At 47.9% G+C, this 24,062-nt stretch overlaps 4 protein-coding genes across 12 annotated transcripts; 3 read left to right on the top strand and 1 right to left on the bottom strand.

Annotated features, from left to right (window-relative positions):
- Nucleotides 1–53: 53 nt before the first annotated feature.
- On the top strand, nucleotides 54–8,482 carry GCNA (germ cell nuclear acidic peptidase). The gene is made up of 10 exons (XM_063416956.1): nucleotides 54–367; nucleotides 1,289–1,335; nucleotides 1,732–1,783; nucleotides 2,134–2,207; nucleotides 2,356–2,793; nucleotides 3,117–3,288; nucleotides 4,319–4,463; nucleotides 5,335–5,473; nucleotides 6,304–6,508; nucleotides 7,394–8,482. Exons 1-10 carry the CDS (start codon nucleotides 189–191, stop codon nucleotides 7,644–7,646), a joined length of 1,704 nt encoding a protein of 567 aa, XP_063273026.1. The 5' UTR covers nucleotides 54–188; the 3' UTR covers nucleotides 7,647–8,482.
- A 133-nt stretch (nucleotides 8,483–8,615) lies between these two features.
- Nucleotides 8,616–15,099, bottom strand: BRCC3 (BRCA1/BRCA2-containing complex subunit 3). The gene is made up of 8 exons (XM_063416958.1): nucleotides 14,943–15,099; nucleotides 14,532–14,652; nucleotides 13,824–13,910; nucleotides 13,074–13,162; nucleotides 11,704–11,759; nucleotides 11,078–11,209; nucleotides 10,697–10,740; nucleotides 8,616–9,985 (listed from the first exon to the last, which is right to left on the bottom strand). Exons 1-8 carry the CDS (start codon nucleotides 15,045–15,047, stop codon nucleotides 9,804–9,806), a joined length of 816 nt encoding a protein of 271 aa, XP_063273028.1. The 5' UTR covers nucleotides 15,048–15,099; the 3' UTR covers nucleotides 8,616–9,803.
- A 259-nt stretch (nucleotides 15,100–15,358) lies between these two features.
- MTCP1 (mature T cell proliferation 1) lies at nucleotides 15,359–20,840 on the top strand. 5 transcript variants are annotated; one of them, XM_063416962.1, is made up of 6 exons: nucleotides 15,359–15,439; nucleotides 15,754–15,807; nucleotides 18,024–19,100; nucleotides 19,197–19,367; nucleotides 19,520–19,571; nucleotides 19,653–19,798. In XM_063416962.1, the coding sequence occupies exons 3-5, from the start codon at nucleotides 18,993–18,995 to the stop codon at nucleotides 19,565–19,567; spliced, it is 327 nt and encodes a 108-aa protein (XP_063273032.1). In that variant the 5' UTR covers nucleotides 15,359–15,439; nucleotides 15,754–15,807; nucleotides 18,024–18,992; the 3' UTR covers nucleotides 19,568–19,571; nucleotides 19,653–19,798. The 5 variants fall into 5 exon arrangements, with proteins under 5 accessions (XP_063273032.1, XP_063273034.1, XP_063273033.1 ...); XM_063416964.1 differs by having other exon boundaries at nucleotides 15,361–15,439; nucleotides 18,220–19,100; XM_063416963.1 differs by having other exon boundaries at nucleotides 15,362–15,439; nucleotides 18,175–19,100.
- On the top strand, nucleotides 15,361–23,966 carry CMC4 (C-X9-C motif containing 4). Of its 5 annotated transcripts, none has more exons than XM_063416968.1 (4): nucleotides 15,361–15,439; nucleotides 15,754–15,807; nucleotides 20,774–20,840; nucleotides 22,541–23,966. In XM_063416968.1, the coding sequence occupies exons 3-4, from the start codon at nucleotides 20,783–20,785 to the stop codon at nucleotides 22,708–22,710; spliced, it is 228 nt and encodes a 75-aa protein (XP_063273038.1). In that variant the 5' UTR covers nucleotides 15,361–15,439; nucleotides 15,754–15,807; nucleotides 20,774–20,782; the 3' UTR covers nucleotides 22,711–23,966. The 5 variants fall into 5 exon arrangements, with proteins under 5 accessions (XP_063273038.1, XP_063273040.1, XP_063273035.1 ...); XM_063416970.1 differs by having other exon boundaries at nucleotides 15,394–15,439; nucleotides 15,754–15,828; XM_063416965.1 differs by lacking the exons at nucleotides 15,361–15,439; nucleotides 15,754–15,807 and adding an exon at nucleotides 17,075–17,198.
- The last annotated feature ends 96 nt before the right edge of the window (nucleotides 23,967–24,062 follow it).

The raw sequence follows: 24,062 nt of genomic DNA on the forward strand, positions 1-24,062 counted from the left end.
TTTTGTGCTGCCGTCAGAAAGAGAACCGTACTCCTGTGTGTGATGTTTGGAGTAGTTCTTTGGGCCAAAAATGGGTGGGTTTGGGTGGATTTGGCGGAATTCCCGCGGGAAGGGGCGTGGCCGGGGAAGGGGCGGGGGCGCCGTGTGCGCATGCGCGGTGCCCCGGAAGCGCGGGCCGTTCGAACGCCATGGCGGGAGCGGCGGCGCGGGCGGGCCCCGCGCTCGGGCCCGGCCCCGGCTCGGCCCCGGGGCCCCGCCACCACCGGGAATGGCGGGGCCGGGCGGGCAGCGGGGCCGCGGCATCGGCCTCGGGCGGGAGGAGTCCCGGGAGCGGCGGCGCGGGGAGCCAGAGCTGGCGGGGCGGCAGGTGAGGGGCCGCCGGGGAGACAGCGCCCCCGCCCGTGTGTCCTGACGTATTTAAATTATTAATATAGCTTAATAATTATAAATTACTAGTATAGAGAGTTTTAAATTTATCGCTATTTAATTTATGTATTTATATCTTTACATACCCATATGTATATGTACATATATACATAGATACACATATATGCGTGTATTTATATATGTATATATGTACATAAACATATATGCATATATATACATATAATGCCTGTGTATATATATTAATACGACGTACTACATTGCATGTAGTACATATTATGTATGTTGATTTATAATTCTAGATTCTATATATTGATTTATAATTCTAGATCACGCCCTCGTTTGTTTTATGGTGATTGGTAGGAATTGCAGTCCTTAAGGTTTAAATAACGCCCATTTAAAAAAAAATTAAAAGATGTCTTCTTGTTTTTTTAGGCAGCTGCATAATGTATTTTTGAAGTTGTTAATGTTTGCTTCATGTTGTTATAAAATGAAATAAATAACTTGGTCAGGGTGTTGTGGGCTGCCTCTACATTTGCATAGGCATAGCAGCCCAGGTGGTGGTGCCTCCATTCTGCCTCTTGAAATAGCTCCATGCCAGCTGCTGCCTTTTGCTAAATATTCATGGCAGCTCTATTAAAGTGCACTTTGTGCAAAAGCAGCTTCTTACTCATCACTGCAGGGGTTGGGGTTTCAGGCTCACTGTAACACACCTCTCTGACAGATCACAGAACATGTGTTAGACAAGAATGAGCTTTCTATAAGGAGTTCAAATAGTTCAGCCTGTTTGGGTCTTGCAGCATTTTTCCCAATGTATATTTGGTTCTCAGTGTTCACGGGTGTTTCAGGCCAGTGGAGATGCAGATCCTGCTGTCACCTAAAGTTCTGCATTTCATTTTTGCAGCAGTGCCCTGTACTTCTCTTCCAGCAGCGATGATGAATTTGAAATGTGTAAGTAATGACTCCTTAATTTGTGTTATGAAGGAGTATGGAAAGGATACATTTGTGTCTAATTAAGCATTTTTACACGTTGCTTTCTTTCATTGCTTGTGCTGCAAAGTGATTCTGTCCTTGCAGTGCAGTCCTGGTGTCTGTGCCACAGGGGGTGTTCTTGAACTGCCTCAAGTCTGACTATTCTTACCTTGCATTTTATTTTTCTTATTTGCCTGAGTTTTGTCTGTTCACTTGCTGCAGCTTTAAGGAATTGAGAGTTGGAATTCTGTGTAAATATAATAGTGTTTGTTTTTTCAAAATACTTCAGACTAAATTTTCACTAGTTGCAAACTTTTAAAAATGCTTAACAAGAGACACAGAACCTTGTTCTTAATTAATCTTCTTCTGTTTCAGTTTTAGCTAAACTGAAAACTCCCAAATCTGTTCCTAAAAAGGCAGATGCAAGGTGGGTGCTGTCATTAATGAAATTTCTGTGTTCATATTTTAGTTTTCTGTATTATATTTACTAATCAGAATACAGGAAAACAATCTAAAGCTGTACTGATTCATAGGCCAGACTAGGAGAGAGTGCAGACACCTTCAGTCATGTTCAGGGCAAATGTAAAATGGGATATTTGCAGGTGCTCTTCCCATTCCTATTCATGGATGCAGTTGGTGACATTTGCTGCAAGGAGCTGATAATGTTATATTGGGAGGCTTTATTTGGATTGCTGTTTTAGTAAGGCAAACTTACTGCTCTATTTTTCTGCTTACTCCTACCTTTATTCCACACAATTTGCCTTTTTTTTTTTACAGTTTGAAAGGCTTCATTGATGACTCAGATGATTTCTTCTTGGACTTGAAAGTGAAAAAGAGCACAACCAAGAGTGGTAAGCAATCATCCATTAAAAAAAAAGTAAAGATACCTTTCTGTTCTTTGTGTTTTTGATCATTCAAGGGATTTCTTCTGTGTTAAGGCAAAGGCAGGTCTCCTAAATGCAACTCCCAAAACTTCAAGCTCTTTCTTTTGAATTGCAGCACAGAAAGATCTTCAGATCCCGAAAAAGCTGACAACTCCTGGAAACAGAAACACTTGCTGCCAGGAATTGCAGTATCCAGACACTTCAAGTGACACTGAAGATTCTGTCTTTGTAGAAAGTCCATGGCATAACCACCAAAAAGAGGGAGTGAAAGACTTAAGAGAGAGTCAGAAGTGCATAAATCTTTCACCTCCACGGAATCAGAAAGAGTCAATTTTCAAAGGCACTCCAGATTTACTTGTTAGAAGGAAAGAAAGAAGCTGTGAAAATACAGAAAATAAATTGCCAACTGTGGCACTAGGACGTGGTACCTGGGTGGAATCAGATAGCTCAGATGACAGTTTTGGCTCTCTAATGGAACGGATAAAGAAGCGAAATCTACCTCGAAAACCAGTCTTGAGCACAAGTAAATCTGTCTTTCAGCCAAGCACCTCAGGTGAGCAGTCCTGAGCTGGCTTGCAGTGGTAATTGCCTGGTTCTTTCCATTTGTGGGGCACCAACCTCTGAGGTGCAGCCCAGCACCTTGCAAAGGATTTTGGTGCAATCAAAAATTACTCCTCTGAGCATTCAGAAAATCATCTTGTGCTATCAAGATGTCAGTTTTTCATTATTGCTTGTTATGGTCATTGTAGATGCTTTTAGTTTTTAAAATTATTCTGAAAGTAAATCTGGTGGCTCCTTCTGGTGGTTTCTGATGATTCTGTGATTTCTTTTTTTAATATATGCTGTGTAATCCTATGACCCTTCCTGTTGAACTAGAAAACATCAAGCCACCCTGCAAAGACACACAGCCTGTGAAAGGGGAGGGAGTCAAGACACCAAAGCCAAAATCTATTTCACTTCAAGAAACACCTTCCATGATAAAGACTCCTGCAAGAATTCCTGGGAATGAATCAGTCAGTTGCTCACAATCAGCAAAGACAGAGAAAAGGTGAGTGTGTCTCCATTGTTCCTGTGTTCTAGGACAATTACAGATGGACAGAGATGCTGAGCATTTTGCATAGGATGATGTGATTCCTCTACTACCTAGAAACTCCTACTAATTCAGCATTTTTAAATGGTTGAGTAGCTGGAAAACAGAGTTTTCAGTCTCTAATATGGCAGGGAGAACATAAACTGATCTCTGCCGAGGGGAATTGATGACAAATCTGACAAATGTCAAATCTTCTTTGTAAATGTTCTCTCTTGCTATTCCTTGTCTTGCACAGCATGTGCTGCCTCTACAGATTGTATATATCCAGCTGCTTACCTCTGAAAAGATATCAAAACTGATTCTATTAGTAATTCTTATCTTTTAAACAAGAGTGTATTGATTTTTTTTAATCTGTATCCTTATAACTTGGAGAAATCTTGTTTCTTTTTCTATATGTGGATGCAGCTTCTGCTTTTCAAAACAATGCATTTTTCATTTCTAATAGCTGTCCTTATTATGCCTTCTAGCCATGTGCTCTTCCCTTGAATCATTTTATAAGGGTGTATACAACACCAAACCTTTAAATGATATCCTTAAAGGTGAGATTTTGTCAGAATGCTGCAGCTCTGGAGTTAGCAATCCTGGTGGAGTATCTGCTTCCCCTGAAATAATTCCTGGACCATCTTTGTGTCTGAAAGTACACCTTTATTGTGATGATCACATTAGGACTATTGATACATTGATTAAATTTTGGTCTAGTTGTGGCTTGCTGTCAAAGTCTGAGTCTCTTTTCCTACTTAGGAGTTCTCCTAATCTAATTTTGTGAATTACTGAAGTAACTGCAGGACTGCTGCAACAGCTCTGCCCCTTCATGCCCTCAGAGGGGTAAGAGGGCAGTCATGGGGTTCATGAGTGCAGGCTGGTGCAGAGTCAGGAGAGGTTGATGCACTTGAGGCATCCCTGAGATCTTTATTGGCTTTCAAGTGGCCATTATTTTTCTCCCTGTATTTTTCCATATCTCTGTACTCCTTACTGGCTTTTCCTGCAGGCTCAGGGTATGCTCAGTGCCTGATTGTTTCTTGCAAGATCTTTCAAATCCAGCTTCCCACTACGTGAAGAATTTCAAGAAAAACAAAGAGGAGCTGGCCCAGAAGCTCTACAGGCTGTTTAACAGTACCATCTTTGAGCAAAAGGTTGGTTTCAAAACAAGAACTGCCATTCTAAAATGCTAGTTAATATGTTGCTCCTCACTTTTTGATGTGATTGCTCTTTATCCTCTTCAGATTGTAGAAGTTTTATAGCAATAGGTTAAGTCTGAATTAGTCCAGGCAATTTCTTTAGAAGGGCTTTGTCACCACTGTGATGCAGCAGTTTTCAGCTTGGCTTTGCTTTCCCAGCTGTAATGGAAATACTGCATGGAACCTTTGTTCCTTCCTGTTGGATGTTTGTGTCTGCCTTTCTGGAACAGGTTAAAAAGGTGATCCTTCACATAATACTTTAGGGTGAACATGAAGCTACAAGCTGTGTTTCAGATTTAAGATTCAGTTTCAGAGAACTGCTGTCTTGACCTGGGACCATGATCTGGGATACTGGGGACCCTCCTCTGCTGAGAAATACTCTTGAAAGGAAAGGTGCTGCCCTCAGTAATTGCAATGGGACTTCCCCCAGGAGGGAAAGTGGTTTTTATGCAGATGAGAAAATAATGTTGAGCTGACAGGCTGAGGTCACGATTTCACATAAAACTGAGCTGAACACACTCACTGTTGCTGAAGCAGAGTATTTTACTGCCCACTGCTTCAGCCCTGTACCTGGAGGTTCTTGGAGGTGGAATAGAGGAACCAAGGGCTTCTGTCTCAGCCTGCATTGTGAAACTCCCATTGCTGGTCACAGGAAAACTGATGGTGGGAATAGGAAGCCATGGAGGGGAGTTGGCATCTGAAGTGTTAAGGATACCAACAGAGAGATCCTGTACTGGCCTTGCAGTAAATAAAGGGGAAGCCAGAGGGCCAGAGGTAAGAGAAGAGGTAGGAGAGGGCAGATTACATGCACTGTTTTGTTTTTCAGTTGCCAGAGAACATGGTAATAACCTGGAATAAGAAGATGAGAAAGACAGCGGGGTACTGTGTGACGGGGCAGGGGCAAGGCCCTGAAGGGAAGCGTTACGCTCGCATTGAGCTCTCTGAGAAAGTCTGTGACTCTGCAGGTGGGTCAGAGAAAAAGGGTGTGTTGGTTCTTCTTTGAGGAAGCAAGTTTTAGAGATAAAAACATAAATCTGATGCTTAAGAGATCTGGAACTGGAGCCTGCTTTGAAATTTTATCTTGTATGAATACATGTATGGATTTATCCACATTCCACAGCCCTTCTAGGAGGCTGGGCAGATGTCCAAAATGTGAAAACAGAGATGCAGTCACACTAACTGAAGTATTGTTTATATTTCTTAATGATTTGAAGACCTACTGGCCTGGTGTTACTCTTAATTCTGTGTTATAATGGCAGTCTAAAATCTGACTTCTTCCATCACAGCAAGACACCTTGTTGGTAGTACCTAAAGTTGGAATAAAGACAGGTCAGTGCCAAAGTAAGTTCTGTTACGTGGTGCTGTGACTGTTATTTCTCCCTCATCTCCTCCCACTATAGGAAAATGAATCAGAAAATGGTTTGGATTGAAAGAGATCTTAAAAACCATCTTGTACCAACTCCCTGTCATGGGCAAGGAAACCTGGAACAGCTTTCTCCAAGCCCTGCCCAACCTGGCCTTCAACACTTGCAGGGATGGGGCAGGCTTGCCAACTGAACAGAAACCCCAAGCAGATTCGGTGTGTGGGGAATTGGGGCTGATCACAAAACTGGAAATGCACTAAGTAAAACCCTGTTTTGGAACATTTTATCTTATCAAGACATTGCTAATTCTAACCTTCAAAATAATACTTACATTTTAATACAGAATGAGTGTCAGAGGCCTAAAGCAGTGACCGAGGGTGACCTTGTTCCTCCCCGCTCCTGAGGGATCTCTGTCCTTGCTTTCCCCCCAGACCGCCTTCGGGACACGCTGATCCATGAGGTTTGCCACGCGGCCTCCTGGCTCATCAACGGCGTCCGCGACGGCCACGGCCGCTTCTGGAGGTTCTATGCCAACAAATCAGCTGTGATCCACCCCGAGCTGCCCGTGGTGACACGGTGCCACAGCTATGAGATCAACTACAAATTCACCTACGAGTGTGTCCGGTGCAAAGCCACGTGAGTCGTGTTTTCTGTGTATGAACTTTCTAACTTGTCAGTCTCCTGTGTCTAGAAATCAGGGTTCTCTGAAAATGTAAAGCAGTTTGGATACTCTGATGTTTTCCAGAGCCCACAGAAGCTCAGTGTGTGATTCCACATTTGTTTCCAGGTGGTTGCAGTTCTAGTTCAGAGGTTGGGACAGGCAGAAATGTCATCTGAGGGCCACTGGTGATGAGGAAAGGTCCTTGGGAAGCAGTAAGAGATGTGTTCCTAAGCTTGGAAAGAGCAAATCCCCATAAAAACTGGGCACAGAATATTTGACAGTGATTAGATACTAGATAAAACTTAAAGAAGCTTCCAGGTTAAAGACCTGATGACTTTAAATTATAACTGCAACCTCACGGATGTGAGCAGCACTGTGATGGAAAGGATTGACAGTAGGACACAACCTGGAATAATGACACCATTTATGGCTTTTTTAACCTCAGGATCGTATGTGTGACTCCCAGAAGTACTGGAAGGAAACACCTCACATACCCTGAAATGTTATTAGCACTATGCAATGCAGTGGTTGCTTAGATGCAACAGAGCATTGAGAAGATTTTTTTTTAGTGATGTCTTTAAGGAGAAACTCCAAGAGGCAGTTGATCCATGAGTTGTGGAGATACTTGGAAATGTTGTAGCACTTCATAATGGTAGGCTAAGAGTAGAAGAGACAGAGGAAGGAACCAAGCTGAAAAAGCAGCGGAAAAAGTTCCAGGGTAGAGAAGTGTAACACAAATCTGATTGTACCACTGTCTGATGTACTGTTCTAAAATCTGCCTTACAACTCTGCCCACACAGCAGAGAAAGGGGCCCTTTCCCCTGGCTCCTGTGGAACCCCAGCCTTGTTTTTCCTTTCAGCATCGGGCGGCACTCGCGCTCCCTGGACACGGCGCGGTTTGTGTGCGCCTTCTGCGGGGGGCAGCTGGAGCTGCGGCAGCCCCCGGGCAGGGCGGGCACCCCTGCCAGGGCACAGCTCACCCCCTTTGCCAGGTATGTGAAGGAGAACTATGGACTGGCTAAGAGAGGGCAGCACAGGCTGAGCCACGCAGAGGTCATGAGGAAACTCAGCGCTGACTTTGCTTTGAAAACCAAGCTGGAAGATTCCTTTTAATGTCTCGATACACCTCCTTTCTTGGTGCCAGTTAAATTTTGTATAGAGTAGTGAAAGTTCTGAGCAGCACTTACACACAGCATGTCTTCAGTGACTCCAGGGATTTACTGTTTCATCTGGGCAGATAAAATGCTGTAGGCTCTGTGTGTGTGCTGAAGAACTGCTGTGTGTGCACCTGGCTGGGATTGCCAGAGGCAAGAAAGTCAAGGCTCACCAGCCCAAATTCTGACTGTGAATGACTCCAAGGCAGGAAAAGGGCCATACCCAAGTTGGGCTTCAACATGGGTTCAGATATTCTCTCATGTAGAGTTTCCTGAGAGATCCTTTCCTGTTTTTGATAAAATTAAGTGGTAGGTACATGTTAAATCCATTAACAGAGTATGTGAGCTTCTCCAAACCCTTTAGCCCTCAGCAACACTAATGGGGGTCTTTGATAGATTTCAATATAACATACCTCTACCACTGAGATTTCATAGAAACTAAAATAGATGCAGAAGGTCAGGTTGGGGAAAGCAGATTCAAACACTTTCCCCCATGGAATGAGGAGGTCTTGTCAATGGCTTAAGTCTTTCGTGTAAAAGGAAATTGAGTATGTTATAGTGTTTGTGTCTTCTGTAAGCAAATTGCTCAGGGGCTTGATAATTTTGATAATCAATAAATGGCATTTTGATACGAACTCTTGCAATGAACCAGGCTGCTCTGTTCCAGTTTAATCATGGCTGTGTAGGAATACAGAACCCTGGTCCCAGCCCAGCTCTCCTGGATCAGCACAGTCATTTACCTCCTTTGGTCACTGGGATTACAGTCCAAGGATCCCCAGTTCAGGAGGCTCCAGGGCTGCTGGGTCATCCCCAGGAGCCCTCACCAAGCCTGGGGGCACTGAGGCACCACCCTCCCTTCCCCAGCAATGATGAAGGTAAAGAGCTTTGGAACTAGAAACTCACAGCAAAAACAACAGCACAAAACCACTGACTGTTCAAAAGCTGATTAATTACTCTTCACAGCACTTCTAAGGAAAAAGAAAACAGTAGTGAGCATTGTACTTCAAGGAAGTTCAGCTCTTAGAGGATTTGCCAGCAGAAATGTAGAGAGATTGAAAAGGCAGGTCTGGCAAAGCAGTGGGGTTATGGAGCTTCCACATCTGACAGCAATTTCCAGCTGCTCATCAATACTGGCTGCCACTGGCAGGGAGTGCTTCCTCCCCAGCTCTGTCACTGATTGTCCCCTCCTGTGCTCACATGAGACATTCACAAGACAGAACACAGATGAGGATGTACATGATGGGGGATACTGTGAAATGCAGCAGCAAGAACATTTAAAGGGATTAATTCAACAACAGCTATTTTGTTCCAGTCTTAAGAAATTTCTGCAGTTAAATTCAGCATGGAAGAATGTCAGACTTGTATATCTATGAGTTCTCTGTATATCTATGAGCATCTTAACCTCTGTGAAGGAACCACAGTCCTCTCACTGAGCCAGCAGAAACAATTCATTTTCTTCAGAACCCCAATGCTGGGCACACACCAGCATTACACAGAGTAAGAGATGACAGACTGACCAAAAAATACTGGCACTGCCACTTTGTAGCGTTCATTTCCACTCCCAACAGCTCCAGCTGTGGAATTCTTTATTTGGTTTGACATATGCTGAACAAAGATCCATCCTACATGTCAGAGACCTTCCAGGTCTGTTCCCAAGCTTCCCTCCCACCTCTTATCTGCCTGGGTGAGTGACCAGTGATCCAGAACATTACTAGAGATACAAGACCATGGTCAACTGAAGCTACTAAGAGAAGGCAGAAGTTGGCAGCATCAGCTATGACAGCAGGGACACACTTTTCCCCTCTAACCCTCCTGTTCCAGGCTCCTGGAATACATGTAAAGCAGTAGAACTTCTGTCAAAATATAGAGGGAGAAACAACAGGTTCCCTAGGTGTGTGCTCTCCAGAACAGGAGTCTTCAGGTGCTGCCCAGCCCCACCACTGAGCCAGAAGTGCAGCAGCTGCAGCCACAGCACTGCTGTGCACCAACTGGGGCACGTAAAGTCCTGATCCTGGAGCTGTGCTCTTTGTGCAGGAGAAGAGGCACAGCCAGTACCTTCACTGAGGCAATGTAGGCCACCCTTCAACCTGGAGTAGTTCTTGAAGATTTTTCCGTGTCACTTTCCTGAAGGGTCTGCATTTCCTCCTCCCTCTAAAGCAGCAAGTTCCTGCAGCAGCTGCTCCTTCTCCTGCTGCAGCTCCTGCATGCGCTGTTTGTTCTGCTCCAGTCTGTCCTCCAGCCACTGCAGCAGGGGCCCGCTGATGGCAGACATTTGGCTGCACAGGTTCTTTGTGAACACTGCAAAGAGCAACAACACACAAACAACTCAGGGCAACACACAAAGTACTCAGTGTGCTACAGCAACCCCAGATCCCACAGCCAGCCAAGGAACCCTTCCAGCATCCTGGCCATGCCAACCACACATCTGCACAGGAAGGTCAGAACCAGCAGCTTCTAACAGGGAAAAAACATTTCACTGTGACCCAGGCAGGGGTGACAGACCTACGATGAAGATCTGCACACAGCTAATCACTGATGCTAATTAATTTCTAAATTTAGAAGCATCACAGAATGCCTCATTTCCTAAACGTGTGAGAATGGACAGTGGGGTAATAAACTTGGAACAGAAGTGGGATTAGGATTCACCCCATCACAGTGGCAAAAGGAAAGATGTCACATCCATGTAACACCTATAAAATGCCAGGAGATGGAAGTGTGCATGCAGGTCAGCCAGACATTAACACTCAACAAATCCCCTTTTCTGTTCCAACAGAAAAACCTAAACAAACCAAGCCCCAGAACCCCAAACAAGCCCAAAGTCTTTTATAATTTTAAGCAATTCTACAAAGCCTAAAGGATACAACATTCATGAACCCCAGGATTAGGGTGTTTTACAGCCTTCAGTTTTTATTTTAAGTTCCTAGTTCTAATTCTGTTCCTGTGTAACAAAACTCCACCATTTTGATTCTGGGAGCAGCACCCTGGATGAATCCAGAAAGGAATCCTTACCTGAGCCATTATGGATCTTGGTTACAGAGTCAAGATGTGTGAGGCTAAGGGAAGGAAAAGAAAACAGGTTAGAGACAAGACAGCAGGGAATTGTGTATTAAACCCAGGCTGTGAAACCAGTTGCCCCCAAATCACTGACCAGACCACAGGTACACTAAACCTCTTCATCTGCTGAAGCCCTGCACATTCACAAGGATAACAAACCCCCAAAATTCTGCTGCTCAGTTCTACAGACTTCAATAAATTCTACAGAGGCACAGGAGCTGCTAATCCTCCTTAATTTCTACATCTTTGCTAAGGCTTTGGCAGTCTAAGTACAGCAACAGTAGAACACATCAGCAAAGACAGCCCTGGAGAGGGGCAGAGCCCCAGGGCTGATACCTGTGAATTCTCCTGTAGGCATCCTGCTCTTCCTGGCAAAGGATCTTGGGCAGCTCCACAGCTGATTCCAGACACACTTTCCCAATGGTTTCATGGGGGACAACATGAATGGGAATTTCAATCCTTTCATATCTAAAAGGGTATGAGATATAATTAAAAGCAGCGAACAAGAAAATGACTTCTACAACCTCACAACAGTCTGTCCAAGGGCTGGCAGTGCTGCACATCCACTTTTAGGAATACATGCCTGAGCTGACAGGCAAAGGGAAGCATTTTGTATCCACATATTTTTCTTAAATTTTAATTGTAAGGTGCAAACCTGAGGGTTGGACTTCTAGAGCTGCCAGCAAAAAGGTGGTGCTGCTACACAACGAATTGCAGCACAAATCCCCACCCTGACCTCAGCAAATCTTAAGAGAATAAATTATCTAGGCTAAATGAATCACTCCTAATTTTTAGATTCTCTCCCAGCAGCCTGCATGAGCAGAAGTCAGGAGACCCTGTGCAGGCATCTCTATACATCTGCTCCTCACAACAGGCTGAGAAGCCACTTGTTAGAGACAACCTAGAGAAAGGAGAGACAAGACAAAATACAACTGGACATAACATTCTTCTGCTGTACTCACTCTGAGCTCTTCTGGGCCTGAATAGACTGGAAACAGGTATAGAGAATCCTGCCTGTCTAAAAGAGACAGCAGAAAGTCAGATTCCAAAGGCAAAAAACAACTAAAGCTCACATTCTTTTAGGAAGCTTTCAACAGAATTTCAGGTGTTTTGCTGTGATTTGCTTGCTGGAGGTGGTTAAAGCACACATTGATAAACCCTTTAATGATGAAAAAACTCTTTAAGCAGCAGCTGCCTGGACAGCCTACGCCTGACTGTCAGCTTATCCCACATGACAGCCACACCTCCTGGAGAGGCTGGAAGAGGGGCAGAGCTCTGTGTGCTGGGCTAGACCCGAGGGAAGAGTCCTGACCCATTTCAGAGCCACTCTGCAGCCACTGCAGCCCCCCTGGGCAGCACAGGGCAATCATCACTTGTTCTCCTGCCCTTGGGATCACAGTCCAAACCATTCCCACTGTGCTTTCCATGTGCTCCCAGCACAGCTCTGCCCTCCCTACACGCTGCACCCAAGGACTTCAGCTCTGCCCTGATGTTTCTGATGAGCACCTGGAAGGGTTTTGCCATTTTTAAGTCACCAACTCTTGCAGCAGCCCTCTTGTTAGAGGGTAGAAATGAGCTGACACAGACTTTTCATTTCTCACAGTGTGAAAAGGGCCCTGGTTTATTCCTCTTCACAGCTCAGCCATCCTGACTCCAACCATTCCCTGACTCTGGCTGCAGCAACTCCTGCTGTGGGGTTCCCTTGCAGCCTCTGACTGCAGGGATTGGTGTGCAGGGATTGGTGTGCAGGCACTGCAGGGATTGGTGTGCAGGCTCTGCAGGGATTGGTGTGCAGGCACTGCAGGGATTGGTGTGCAGGCACTGCAGGGATTGGTGTGCAGGCTGTGAGTGCAGGGATTGGTGTGCAGGCTGTGGCTGCAGGGATTGGTGTGCAGGCTGTGGCTGCAGGGATTGGTGTGCAGGCTGTGGCTGCAGGGATTGGTGTGCAGGCACTGCAGGGATTGGTGTGCAGGCTCTGCAGGGATTGGTGTGCAGGGTGTGGCTGCAGGGATTGGTGTGCAGGCTGTGGCTGCAGCTTTTACCCAGCCAGACTGTGACTGCAGGTTCCAACAGGCTCTAACTGCAGGCACAGCCTGACCTCACAGCAGGGATTCTCTCTCCCCAGGGCCTTTCTTCATGATCCCCTTGTTCCCTCTTCCTCAAGGTTCCTCCCCCTTCATGATCCTCCTCCCCAGCTCACCCCCTCCCTTTTCTCACGCTTGTCTTTACTGGATGTAGCTGTGACTCATGGGGGTGAGGCTGTTTTGGGTAATTAACACAGCTGTCACTTATCAGGGCAAGGTCACCTGCACTCCCTCCTCCTCCAGCCTACCTTGGTGTTCTTGTCCTCAATGAAGCAGGAGAAGATGAGCCCTACAAACCCTTGGTCCATCATCTGGTACATGGCCTGTGTGCGGACATCTGCAGGGACAGAGAGCACAGTGAGGGCTGCCCTGCTCACCTGCAGCACTGGGACATGATCTGCCACCTTCTGAAGGGTGGTCTGGAATTTGGCAGCAAATGTCACAAACTTTATGTTTACATCCTCACTCTGGGGGAGTTAAATTTAAAAAAAAAATCGATCCAATTTAAAATAGAATTAAATATTAAATGTTAAAAATAGAAAATCACAAGAACAAGAAATTATCTCACAGCCAGCCTGGTGCCACAGGTCACCATAAAGTCCAACACATATAAGACACTCGTGTACTTTTTTAATGAAAGTTTTCAGCTCTGCATTAACACCCACAGATGTCAGAAGTCATCACAGCAATCCTAGGATCCCCACAGCTTGTTTTGCTATTCCCCACACCCAAGCTCTGTTTTTAACATCAGGAAGAACAGCAGCACCAGCAGTAGCTGATCTGTGACTCCTGGGCCATGTCTGAGTCCTTGGGGAGCACACACAGCAATGGGGCTACACTGGCAGGGGTCCCTGCAGCCCCCCCAGACCAATCTGCCCCTATCAGGGAATGTCCCAGGCTCAGAACTGCTGGGATGTGCACTCTGCAGCTGCAGTGCCTCACTCCCAGCATCAGGAGCTGTGAGTTTTCCCCAGAGCCCAGCCCAGGGCTGCTCTTACCGACGTGTGAGGGCCACACGGTGATGTGGGGGTGGGAGTGGTACCAGCCCACCACCCTCATGGGGCGTCCTGTCATCTCAGCCAACCTGTGTGCGGGTCAAGGAGCCTTTGGAACCAACAAAGGAAGGGCTGGATGTACCAGGGAAAACAGCAGAGTTTGAAAAGGTTTCCTGTGAGTCAGCAGAATTCCAGATCCCTTTGGAGGAGTGACAAGAAACAGTGCAAGGAGCTGATGGGAGCCTCTTCCCCAGCACCATCAGGAGTTGCTGCTGCAGAAGCAAACTGGATTTTGTTTGCATGTGGCAACAAACAACATTTCAGCAGCTGTCCAAGCCAGCATCCCTGAGTGTGTGCAGAGGAGAGGCTCCCCAGTGCAGCACCTGGAGCTTTGCTAACCTTTCATTTCCCACTCAGCCTCCCTGCTGAACTGCCACCCCCCTCCACAAACACACGGCAGTTTCACCTGTGACCAAATACAAAACAAGGATAAAAAACTTCTAACACAATTGCACTGCAAGCGCTGGAACCAACAAAGACTCCAGGGAAAGGCAAGTGCCAGCACAGCCCTCCCAGGTGAGCAGGGCTGAGCTGCAGGAGGGAGCAGCTGACGGCTCCAAGCCAACTACAGGCCTAAAACCGAGCCCACGAAAAGAGCTCTGAGGTAAAGCACTGCACTAGCGAGCCTGCTGCTGTCTCTGCTGAAGGATATCTCTGCCTCAGTGGAGGCAGCTGAGAGCTGCTCTGGTGAGATCTCCACACGGTCTTTCCTCTTGTCCGAGCGGCGCAGGATTATCACAGAATGGATGTGGACGATCCGGCTGGTGTCAACCTAACGACACAGAGGGGGAATCAGCCATTCCTCTGCTGGAGAAACAACCCGCGGGGCACGGCCGGCCGCTCCCAGCATCGCAAGGCACACGCAAGGGGGATGGGGATGGGAGGCTTTCCTGACCCTGAGTTTCGGCTCTCCCAGGAGCTGCCCTAGCGCTGGCGGCTGCCAGGGCCGGGGTCGCTGCATGCGCGATGCCGGCGGTCACAGACGGCCCTGCGCAGCCCACAACCCGCATAGGCAGCGCCGCCACCCGCCCCTCCCCGGGGCCGCCCCTCCGCGGGCGGTACCTCTCCGATGCAGAGCCCCATGACCTCCTCCTTCTCGGTGCTCAGCGCGTGGTTCAGGCACACCAGGAACGCGTCCGCCTCCAGGTGCACCGCCTGCACCGCCATCTTGCCTTCCCCGGCCAGCCTGCCCCTCGCCCCGCCCCCTCGGCGGATGGACCAATAGCAGCGGCGCTCGCGGGCCCTCCCAGCCAATCGGCGCAGCCTCCGGCGAGGCGAGCGGTGCGGCGCGGCGGAAGGGCCGTGCCGCCCACGGGAGCGGCAGCGCCGGGGTTCCGCCCGCGTTCCGCGCGGCCGCCCATGCCCGCGGCGGCCCGGCGGGGGCTGGCGGGGCCGGGCCTCAACGGGACGGCCCGGCCCGATCCGGCTTAATCGGACTCGGCTCGGCCCGGAGCCCGCCCTTCGGGGCCTGCGGGCAGGCGCGGGGAGGCGGCGGGGCCGGGGGGCGGGGGACGGCTTATCGCGGCGCACGCGGCGCGGCGGTCACGGCGCGGGTGCAGGTAGGTCATGGCGGGCCCGGCCCGCCCGCGGCCGCCGCACGCCCGGGGCCGCCCGCCCGACCCCGCGGCCCCGGCGCGGGGGGGACGCGGTGCCTGTGGCGATGTGCTGCGCCTTCCTTCCGCTCGCCCCGCCATGGCCGGGCCGGCCCCACGCCCGCACCACACCCCCCTCCCCTCCGGCCCTTCCTGCCCGGCTTGGCCGCACCGCCCCCGCTCCCCGGCCCGGCTCTTGCATCCCTTCCCTCGCCCTCCCCGCCCCTCTGCGTGGCTCCCCCCGAATTATGTTCATCTTTTGGTCTTCCTGTTTTTTTTAGATCCCACCAAAGCTCGGCCTGCCCTCCCCACGCTGCTGGACAGCCCGGTGGTCGGTGAGCATCTGCTACCCCTCAGTAGGTCGGGCAGAGCGGAGCGTGGAGTCAGAGGGGCTTGCTCCAGGCAGAGTAGAGTCCAGATCCCCAAGAAGAAGCTTTAGAGTGTCTCCACATGCCCTTAAGTCACCAGATCATCAGATCGCTGAGCTGTTGCCAGAGCCAGGCTGGGTTTTTCAGGAAGGCTCATCACCCTTCAGCCCTGAGGTGTGCAGGCAGCTCTCATGCCCCACAGATGGCCAGGCTGGCCAGCCTTGCTCTGGGGGCTGTAACTTGTCAGCACAGCACTGCTGAGCCTCTGCAGTGCTTTTCCTTGGTGCCTAAATGGCATCTGAACTCACAATTGCTTTTTAGAACAGAAGGTGAAAAAGGGTGGAGTTTGTTCAGCTCACTGACCTCTGGCTCTGGGGTGGTCCAAGCAGCATCTGGAGCAATTTCTGTCACTGTTTCTATAAAATATTTTAATGTACCCAACTTTAAACCAAATAAATTGTCGTCACTACAAGCTGCATTCCTCCTCCTGGCCATTTTGACATTTATCCAGGTCCCAGAACAGCATTAAAATTCTAAGTTTGATGCTAAGATGGACAGAACATCTGCCAGTATTATTCTAATCTCTGGGGATTGGGATTTGAATGTCCCCAAAACAACACTTTGAACAGCTCAGCCTCCTACAGCTGTGTTGATGGGAATGTTGAAGTCTCAAAGAATGATGCTGCAGTCCTGCAAATTTAAGCTGTTGGGTTTTTGTTGGTTGTGGTGGGGGTTTTGATAGGTTATGAAGCAAGCACTGTAAGAACTTAGGTTGAAAACTTGTTTAAAATATGAGTAAGCTCTCTTCTCCTTCCACCCTTGTCTTCCTTCAAGCTTTGTTTTTGCTTTCTGATCAAACCTGCAGAAATAGGCTCTGTGTATGTTTTCAGGTGCACTGTCTGAGCGTGTGCTTGTGGCATCTCCAGTTTCTTTGGTGTGTTTGGGTGCTGCAGACAGACCTGTCCCACCTCAGCCCCCGTTGCTGTCCCACCTCAGCCCCCGTTGCTGTCCCACCTCAGCCCCCGTTCCTGTCCCACCTCAGCCCCCGTTCCTGTCCCACCCCAAACCCAGCTGACGGTTTTGCCTGACCTCAGGATTTTCCGTGTGGCACTACCTGGGCACCTCTAAGGCCAGACTGAGCCTTTCAGCTTTGCAGTTCTGGGGCAGCTTGGGGCAAATCAGTGGGGCAAAGGGTGAAAACCCACATTAACCTCTGCCCATTCTGCACAGTGTCCTCTGCACGAGACCTTGTTGTGTTGTCCTGGATGTGTCCTCGCTGCCATCTCCACTCACCATGAACACAAACGTGCATGTTGTGCTTTAGTCCTCCTACCTGCAGTTCAGCCAGGCTGAACCAGGTCAGTATTTGGATAGGAGACCTTCCAGGAGAGTTTACTTACAGTAGGAAACACACCTCACTTACTGAGATGCATTTTTCAAGACTGGAGCCAGTCTTGAGCCTTCTGGTTCTGGGGATGATAACCCATAGAAATTCCAGCTTTGAATGGAATAAATGCAAGTTCTTGGGCATTTCTGATCATGATGGAACTTTCTGCAGTTTGCTGCAGAGTGAGAGAGTATCCTGGCCGAATTCCACCTGGGGTGATTCCGTTTGTTCAGCTGACTGAAAATGAGCAGTGGCAATTGCTGCATTTCACTGTTGGGCAGAGTTCCACACAGGGGTTTAAATTTGTAATGTGGTTTAGGGTAAAGCAGAAAGGAAAAGAATTACAGAAATGTCCCTTTAACCCTAATCCCTGAAGGCCTTGTGAGGCTTGTCAGACTGCTGTCACATTCCTCTAAATGCCAGCGATCCAGCTGGCTGGGCATTCCTTGGAATGCCTGTCCCTCATCACAGCGTGGCTGTCAGAGCAGTGGTGCTTTGTGTAGGGCACAGACACATCCCCACACATCAAGCAAGGAAACAAACAGAATGGTGCAAAAAAGAAGTAATAAAAGAACACTCAGAGTTTTCTTTGTGATGGTGCTGTTCAGGCTGATCCGTGGTTGGTGTTTTGTTCTCAGAAAGGCTGAGTGCTCCTTTGGCCCAAAAAAGTAGAGAAACACTGATGTAAGATGTGGAAGGCATCATGGAAGAGTATTTTCTGTTAAATATGCACCCCAATGTATAACTATATATTTTTTTTCTCTCCCTGACTTTCCCTCCTTTATTTTGTACCCAGATTTTCTTGCTCCTGTTTGAAATATGCCTTATAACCTTACAAGTTTTCGGAAGACCACTGTGTTTCACTGGGATAAGGAATATTGCATCTGCTTCATAGCAGGAGGATGTTGTATGTGTTACAGCTTAACTTTGTTCTACTTTACACCTAGATAAAGGATGAAGACTGTCTGTACCATTTTGATTACCTCTTCTAGGGTTCACAGAGAATCATTTCCCCTGACCTCAATTTGCTAATGGCTCAGCTTGATCTAACTGGCACACAGATAAACGTGCTGTTAAACAAAAGTTAAAGTAGCAGGAACCACCTCAATGCCCCAAGCTCCTCTGCCCGTGTTGGTGGCTCTCTGTGACCAGCCAAAAGCCGAGCGACGCAGTCCTGAGTGCTGCTCCCGAGGAGTTTGGGTGTGAATGGACAGTGCTGCCACCCCTGAGAGATGAGACAAAGGACCCTGCACCCCGACAGCTCTGCCAGCTCCAAAGATGAGAGTCCTGCACACCGAGTTCTGTGCTTTGTCTCCAGAGTGATCTTCGTTCCTGTTAAGCTCACCTCGCTGCTGGTCACGAGTTTTGCTTTTGGGATTTAGAGCACCTCATTTTTCCCCCTGTTTTACACAAAGACTGTTAATAGGACTGTTAGTGGAATGAGCAAAGCCAACACTCACAGGGTTTAACTTTGTACCAATAGCACCTTTTGACCCAGAATGCCTTACCAATGCCACCCAGCACGCGTGTCCCAGTGTACGACTTGGCCCGACGTTTCCGCTGCCTTAGGCACCACCTCAGCCTCCCGAGCTGACTTTTAGGGACATTTCCGCACGTAGCATCTCATCCGAGGAGTCAGACACCGCCTGCCTGCCGGGCCCGGGAGTTCCCTCTCTCTCTCCGTGAATGTGCTCGGAGCTAAAGACGCCACGAGTGCACCCCGCGGGCCGGCGCCGTCCACCTGAGCTGCGGCGGCGCCCGAGGGATGGCACAGGCAGGGGAGGCTGGCGCTCCTCCCGTGCGGCTCTGGGTGCGGCGCGTCGGGGTTTACTGCGATGAGCACCGCAAAACCTGGCTCGTGGCTGCGGAAGAGGCAAGTGTGCGCTTTGAGCTTCCCCCGTGGTTGTAGCGTTGCTGTTTCAGGTGCCTCTGCCGGTAACTGCCTGCTCTGTTTGTTACTTTCCCCCAGGAGGAAGGTATGCTGAGGGCTCGGATCCAAAGAGTTCAGGTTCCCCTGGGTGAGGCGCTGCGACCCAGCCAGCTGCCCCCATCCCGGCTGCCTCACATGTGGCAGCTGTCCCAGGGTGAGCAGTACAGGGATAGTAACTCTCGCGTTTGGGAGATAGAGCACCATCTCATGGTAAGGATGGTGGCAACAATAGACCATAGTCATGCCTGTTTGTGAAGTCATTTGAGATCCTTGAGGGACGGCAAAGGACTGTTATTTTGTAAAGTCCATTAGCTCAGCCACGGTAACTGTAGACGTATTGAACTTTTCCTTGTCGCTTACAGCTTGGTGGTGTTGAAGAACTGCTGCTTAAACTCGTGCCTGGGGATTAATCTGGTATGTGCAGACATTACCCCTGCTTTGTACTGTGCACTGTTTACTCCCAGTCTTTCTTTAATACGAATTTTTGTCTTTCAGGAGCAGTGGCTCTAGGAAGATGCCATTGTCTGTTTTGTACAATAAAAGGTTCTCTCTCCACTGAAATGCAGCCACCTTTTGAGGTGGAAGCAGTTAAACAACACGCAGCAACATCACACAAGAGTTTAGGACAGGCAGTGAAGAGGAATATTGTGACCCAGTGAAGCATCAGGGAGAGTTCTAGGTAGGCAGAAAGCAATTGCCCCAAGTGGAATTTGGCCAGGATGCTGCAAATAATGCCCTAGTGATGTTGGAAACTGCTGTGGGCTGGTGAATTGTCAGCATCTGGAAAGGCAGCAGCTCCCAGCTCTGAGCAGAGGCTGAACTGTGGCTCAGAGGGTTCAGTCTCACCACCACTTTTGGTGACACTGGTGCTTTCCTGAAAGGTCTCCTGTTCAACTACTGGTACCACCAGCTTTTGCTTGGCTTTTGATCTTACACTGACACGGTTACAGGTGTCATAGCTGCAGAAAAATCAACCTGAGTGTCTGAAATCCTTTTCTGATGGGTATGAACAAGATGGAGCTGTCCTCTGATCTGGTGGAGGGGGTTTTTGGATAGAGGAAGAGGATTTCCAAGAGACTTTCTCCTGAAACAAAATGAAAAAAGCCCTTCTTGTTGGCTTTATGGCATGTACACAACTGAGTTGTTTGTTTGGTTGTTTTTTTAAATGCCTTCTTCAGCTGCAGTTCCATGACTTGCCACCAAATCTTTGGTTGTGTAAAACTCACAGAGGTGGATTTCACATAAATACTTGTCTCAGTATAAGACCTAGAGATAGAAAACTCTTTAAATTTCATCAGCCATGTTAATTTGACTCTTTTCTGGAATCTTTGTACATCCACGTGGAAAAGGACACATTTTAACTAGAGAAAAGAAAAAGGCTTTTCAACATAGTGACATAAAACTTCCCCTGTTCATTGTCTCCATCATCATCTTTTAGCCAGACACAGAGAGTCCTTGTGTGTGTTGGCAGGCACCTGCAAGCAGCTGTAGATGTTTTCTGAGTGATGACAGTGGGGAAATTGGGAGCTCCTGAAAGGTGTGGCTGTAGGATACTGTCCTTCCCCCACCCCCTGAAAAGAACCTTGATCTGCAGTAACATTTGCTTATCATTTTAGTTCCTGAACATGTCCCGGAAGGATCCCTGCCAGAAACAAGCCTGTGAAATACAGAAATGCTTGCAAGGTACTAAGTGTCATTTTGTCTTTGGTGTCTTGATTTTTGGTAGGACTTAATTCTTTTCTTGTTGTCCTTTCACATTGAGAAGGAAGGAGGCACATTAGCATCACCTGGTTGCAAAATGAACAAAGTTATAATGTCTTTGTGCTTAATTGTAAATAATGAGACATCATTAGTATAAAGCAGAGCATTAGTAACAGTGGAGTGTTCTCCATGCTGGCAGTGAGATCCCAGGTGTATTTTTGGGACTCAGCTGTGGGCAGGGAGAGCTAGACATTATAATGAGCTCTCTTACAGCGTGGTTAGTGAGGGAGTGGGTGGACTGTGTGAGAAGACTGCAGAGCTGCTCCAGGGGCGTTTCAAGAGCAGGTGAGACAGAAGTCTGTCAGTCTGTCAGGTTAGGTGATCTGTCCTCATGGTATGAGATGGTCTTTATGTCCCAGCATCTGTCTAGAGACTACCTTTTCTGTCCTCATGGCTTGGAGCATTCTCCCATGGAGGATGACTTTCTCTCCCTGTACTACTGCACTGAAAAGCTGATGGTTGACCTTGTTTTGGTCCCATCTGTGACAGTGTTCTTTTTATAACATTTGTGGAAGTTATTCCAAGTGTTTTGCCTGTGTAGGTTTGTGTACAGTGTTGATCTGAATGGTGAAGTGTTGGCAGAGAAGCTCTTTGCTGCATGTACACTTCACTGTCACTGCTGCTCGAGCTGTCATTTGGAGAGCTGCTGTTCCTGCATTGTGCTGTGGACTTGTCTGATGTGCACAGATGAAGCAGCTGAGTTGACAGAGAGCAAAGTAATTTTCCCCTGTAAAAATTAAAGTGCAGAGTCTTAACTGAGGAATGCACAGTCACTGTACCCAGTGTATGAGATGGAGGGTGGGAGCTGGACCTTTGGGAGATGCTGACTTCTCAAAAGTCATTGTTCCAAAAGATCTTGCTGCTTCCTCTGTGAGTCTGAAAGCCTGCTTTAAATCTCTTTTGTGTTTTCCTATCTGTGTGTGACTTTCAGGAATGTATCCTTGACAGATAACGGTGTGCCTGTACATAGCCAGTTTTAGAAACCAAGCTGCAAAGGCAGAGGGACAGTTAGGAGAGCCTTGGAGCACCCATCAGCTGCAGGTTATGGCAGAGAGAGATCAGCTGTCCTCCCCAAGGGCCTGCCCTGCCTCCTGGGCTGCCAACTTGCAGAAATCACCACAACCTTTTTCTCAGGGCTGATCTCTGTATTTGTGTTGTTGCTCACTCACCAACCCAGCCAGGCAATTCATAGCCTGGTGATCACAGCAGTGTGGTTTGCTCATTAACCAGAATGCATTCACTGCTGCTTTCTGGGCTCTCCGTGGCTGCTGTGTGTCTCACATTATACTGCTGTTGCTTCTTTTAATCTTTTAAAAGCCAGTGTGGGTGTGAGTGCAGCTGTGTAGTGGCTGCAGAGCTCAGCCAAGGTGGCTCTGCATGCCCTGTGTTTCTGGGCAGACAGGCAGGTGATTATTAAAACAAACCAAACTCAGTCTCTTCCTGCAGGGCTCCTCTCTGAGAGCCTTTGGCCAGAGCTTTAGATAGCTGGAACTGAAGAGAAGTTTTTGTGCACAAGAAAATGATAGAATGCTTGTGAGCAGCTGAAGAGCTGGGCTAGGTGTGCTCCCTCAGGGAACAAAGCCTGTTCCTCTCTGCAGACCTGCTGTCTCCTTATTTTCCAGCTAACAACTACCTGGAGTCCAAGTGTGAGGCGGCGCTTCAGGAGATGCGGAAATGCTGCGCTCGCTACGCCAAGGGCAGATCCATCTGCTGTTCAGGGTTTGAGAGAGAAGAAAGGGAGAGAGAAAAGGCTAAGTTGACTTCAGAAGGAATTTCCCCACCACCTCAATAACACAATGCAGCTCCAGCAGGTGCTGGAGCGTGGACTCACTTGACGAGCTCGTGTGTGTTTTTTCAAGCCTTCTTTAGACTTTCAGAAAAGCCAGATTGCTCCTGGAACACACCGTTCAGCACACCAAAAAGCATTACACAGTACCAACATATGGCCTGGTTAACAAACTTTATTTTCTGTACGAAAACATAGTCTATGTTGCCTCTGCATCACACCTGTGAAATGTCAACTTGATGTTTTTAGGATGCTTACCTTACTCTAATCCATCCTTGCTGTAAAAATGGAGAATTGGAACAGAGTTATTCTGGCTTCTGGAGCGAGAGGTACAGGAAATGAGCTCAGAAGAGTGAGTTTAAACATGAAACAAGCCCATCTTGACATAACAAAGGTATTGCTGCCACCATGCAGTAGTTCCAGACAACATTTGCCTGTCCAGTGGTTCAAGCTCAAGAATGGGAATCAGGTCTGATGATTGTTCCTAAGTCTTGCATAGATCATGAGTGACCACAAGTCACTTTGCCTAAGTGCCTCACTTTTCCACTGGACAGAGTTGTTTATTTTATATTTGAATTGCCTACACGCTGCTATTTGCATGATAAAGATGTTACAGGAATATTATTTCAGGGATTGCTACAGGGATAGGCTATTTTTTTAAAAAAGCAATATTCATTTGAAAGATTTGACTGTTGATACAAAATTTATAAATTTATGTCTAATTGAACACCTTTAAGCAATATGCTTTGAATCCAAGTCTAGATAAAACTGCTGATACCCAAAGGCCTGTCACAGAGCCCTGGGCTAGATCCAAGAACTGACTTAGGTGCTGCTTACTGAACAAGCAGTTGTAGGCAGTTATTTTCCACACAGCATTCCAGACTCACTCCCAAGCCAGTTGTGTCTGGACGCCAGGAGAGATGGCTTTCCAGAAGCTCTCGGCTATGCAGCAGAATTTCCTGTAACCTGTAGGAAGAGCTCGTAGACAGGTTCCTGCACCACCCTTCAGAGCTGCCTGTCTCGCTGTCCCCTGTAGCAGGAGTCCAGGCACCCAAATATCAGGCTCCCAATCCACTAGCCCTAACTCTGTATTAGATCTAGCCGTAAAGGACTTTTGTGCTGTGATCAAGTACAACTTACTTATGAAATAGAGCTTCTATAAACCACTGAGGTCTAGGCACAATAGTTGTGTGTATTGAAGCCTAGAAGAGCAAACCATCTGTATTCACTGCTCTGAAATAAATACCATGGTACAAAATAAACGACTGGAACAAATCGTGGTCTCTGGTTGTTTGTTGAGCTGCAAGCCCGGCGGCTTGGCTGCCATTCACAGCCAGAGCCACATGTGATCATGTTGA

Source organism: Prinia subflava, chromosome 20 (genome assembly GCF_021018805.1).
Source record: "Prinia subflava isolate CZ2003 ecotype Zambia chromosome 20, Cam_Psub_1.2, whole genome shotgun sequence".
NCBI lineage: Eukaryota > Metazoa > Chordata > Aves > Passeriformes > Cisticolidae > Prinia > Prinia subflava.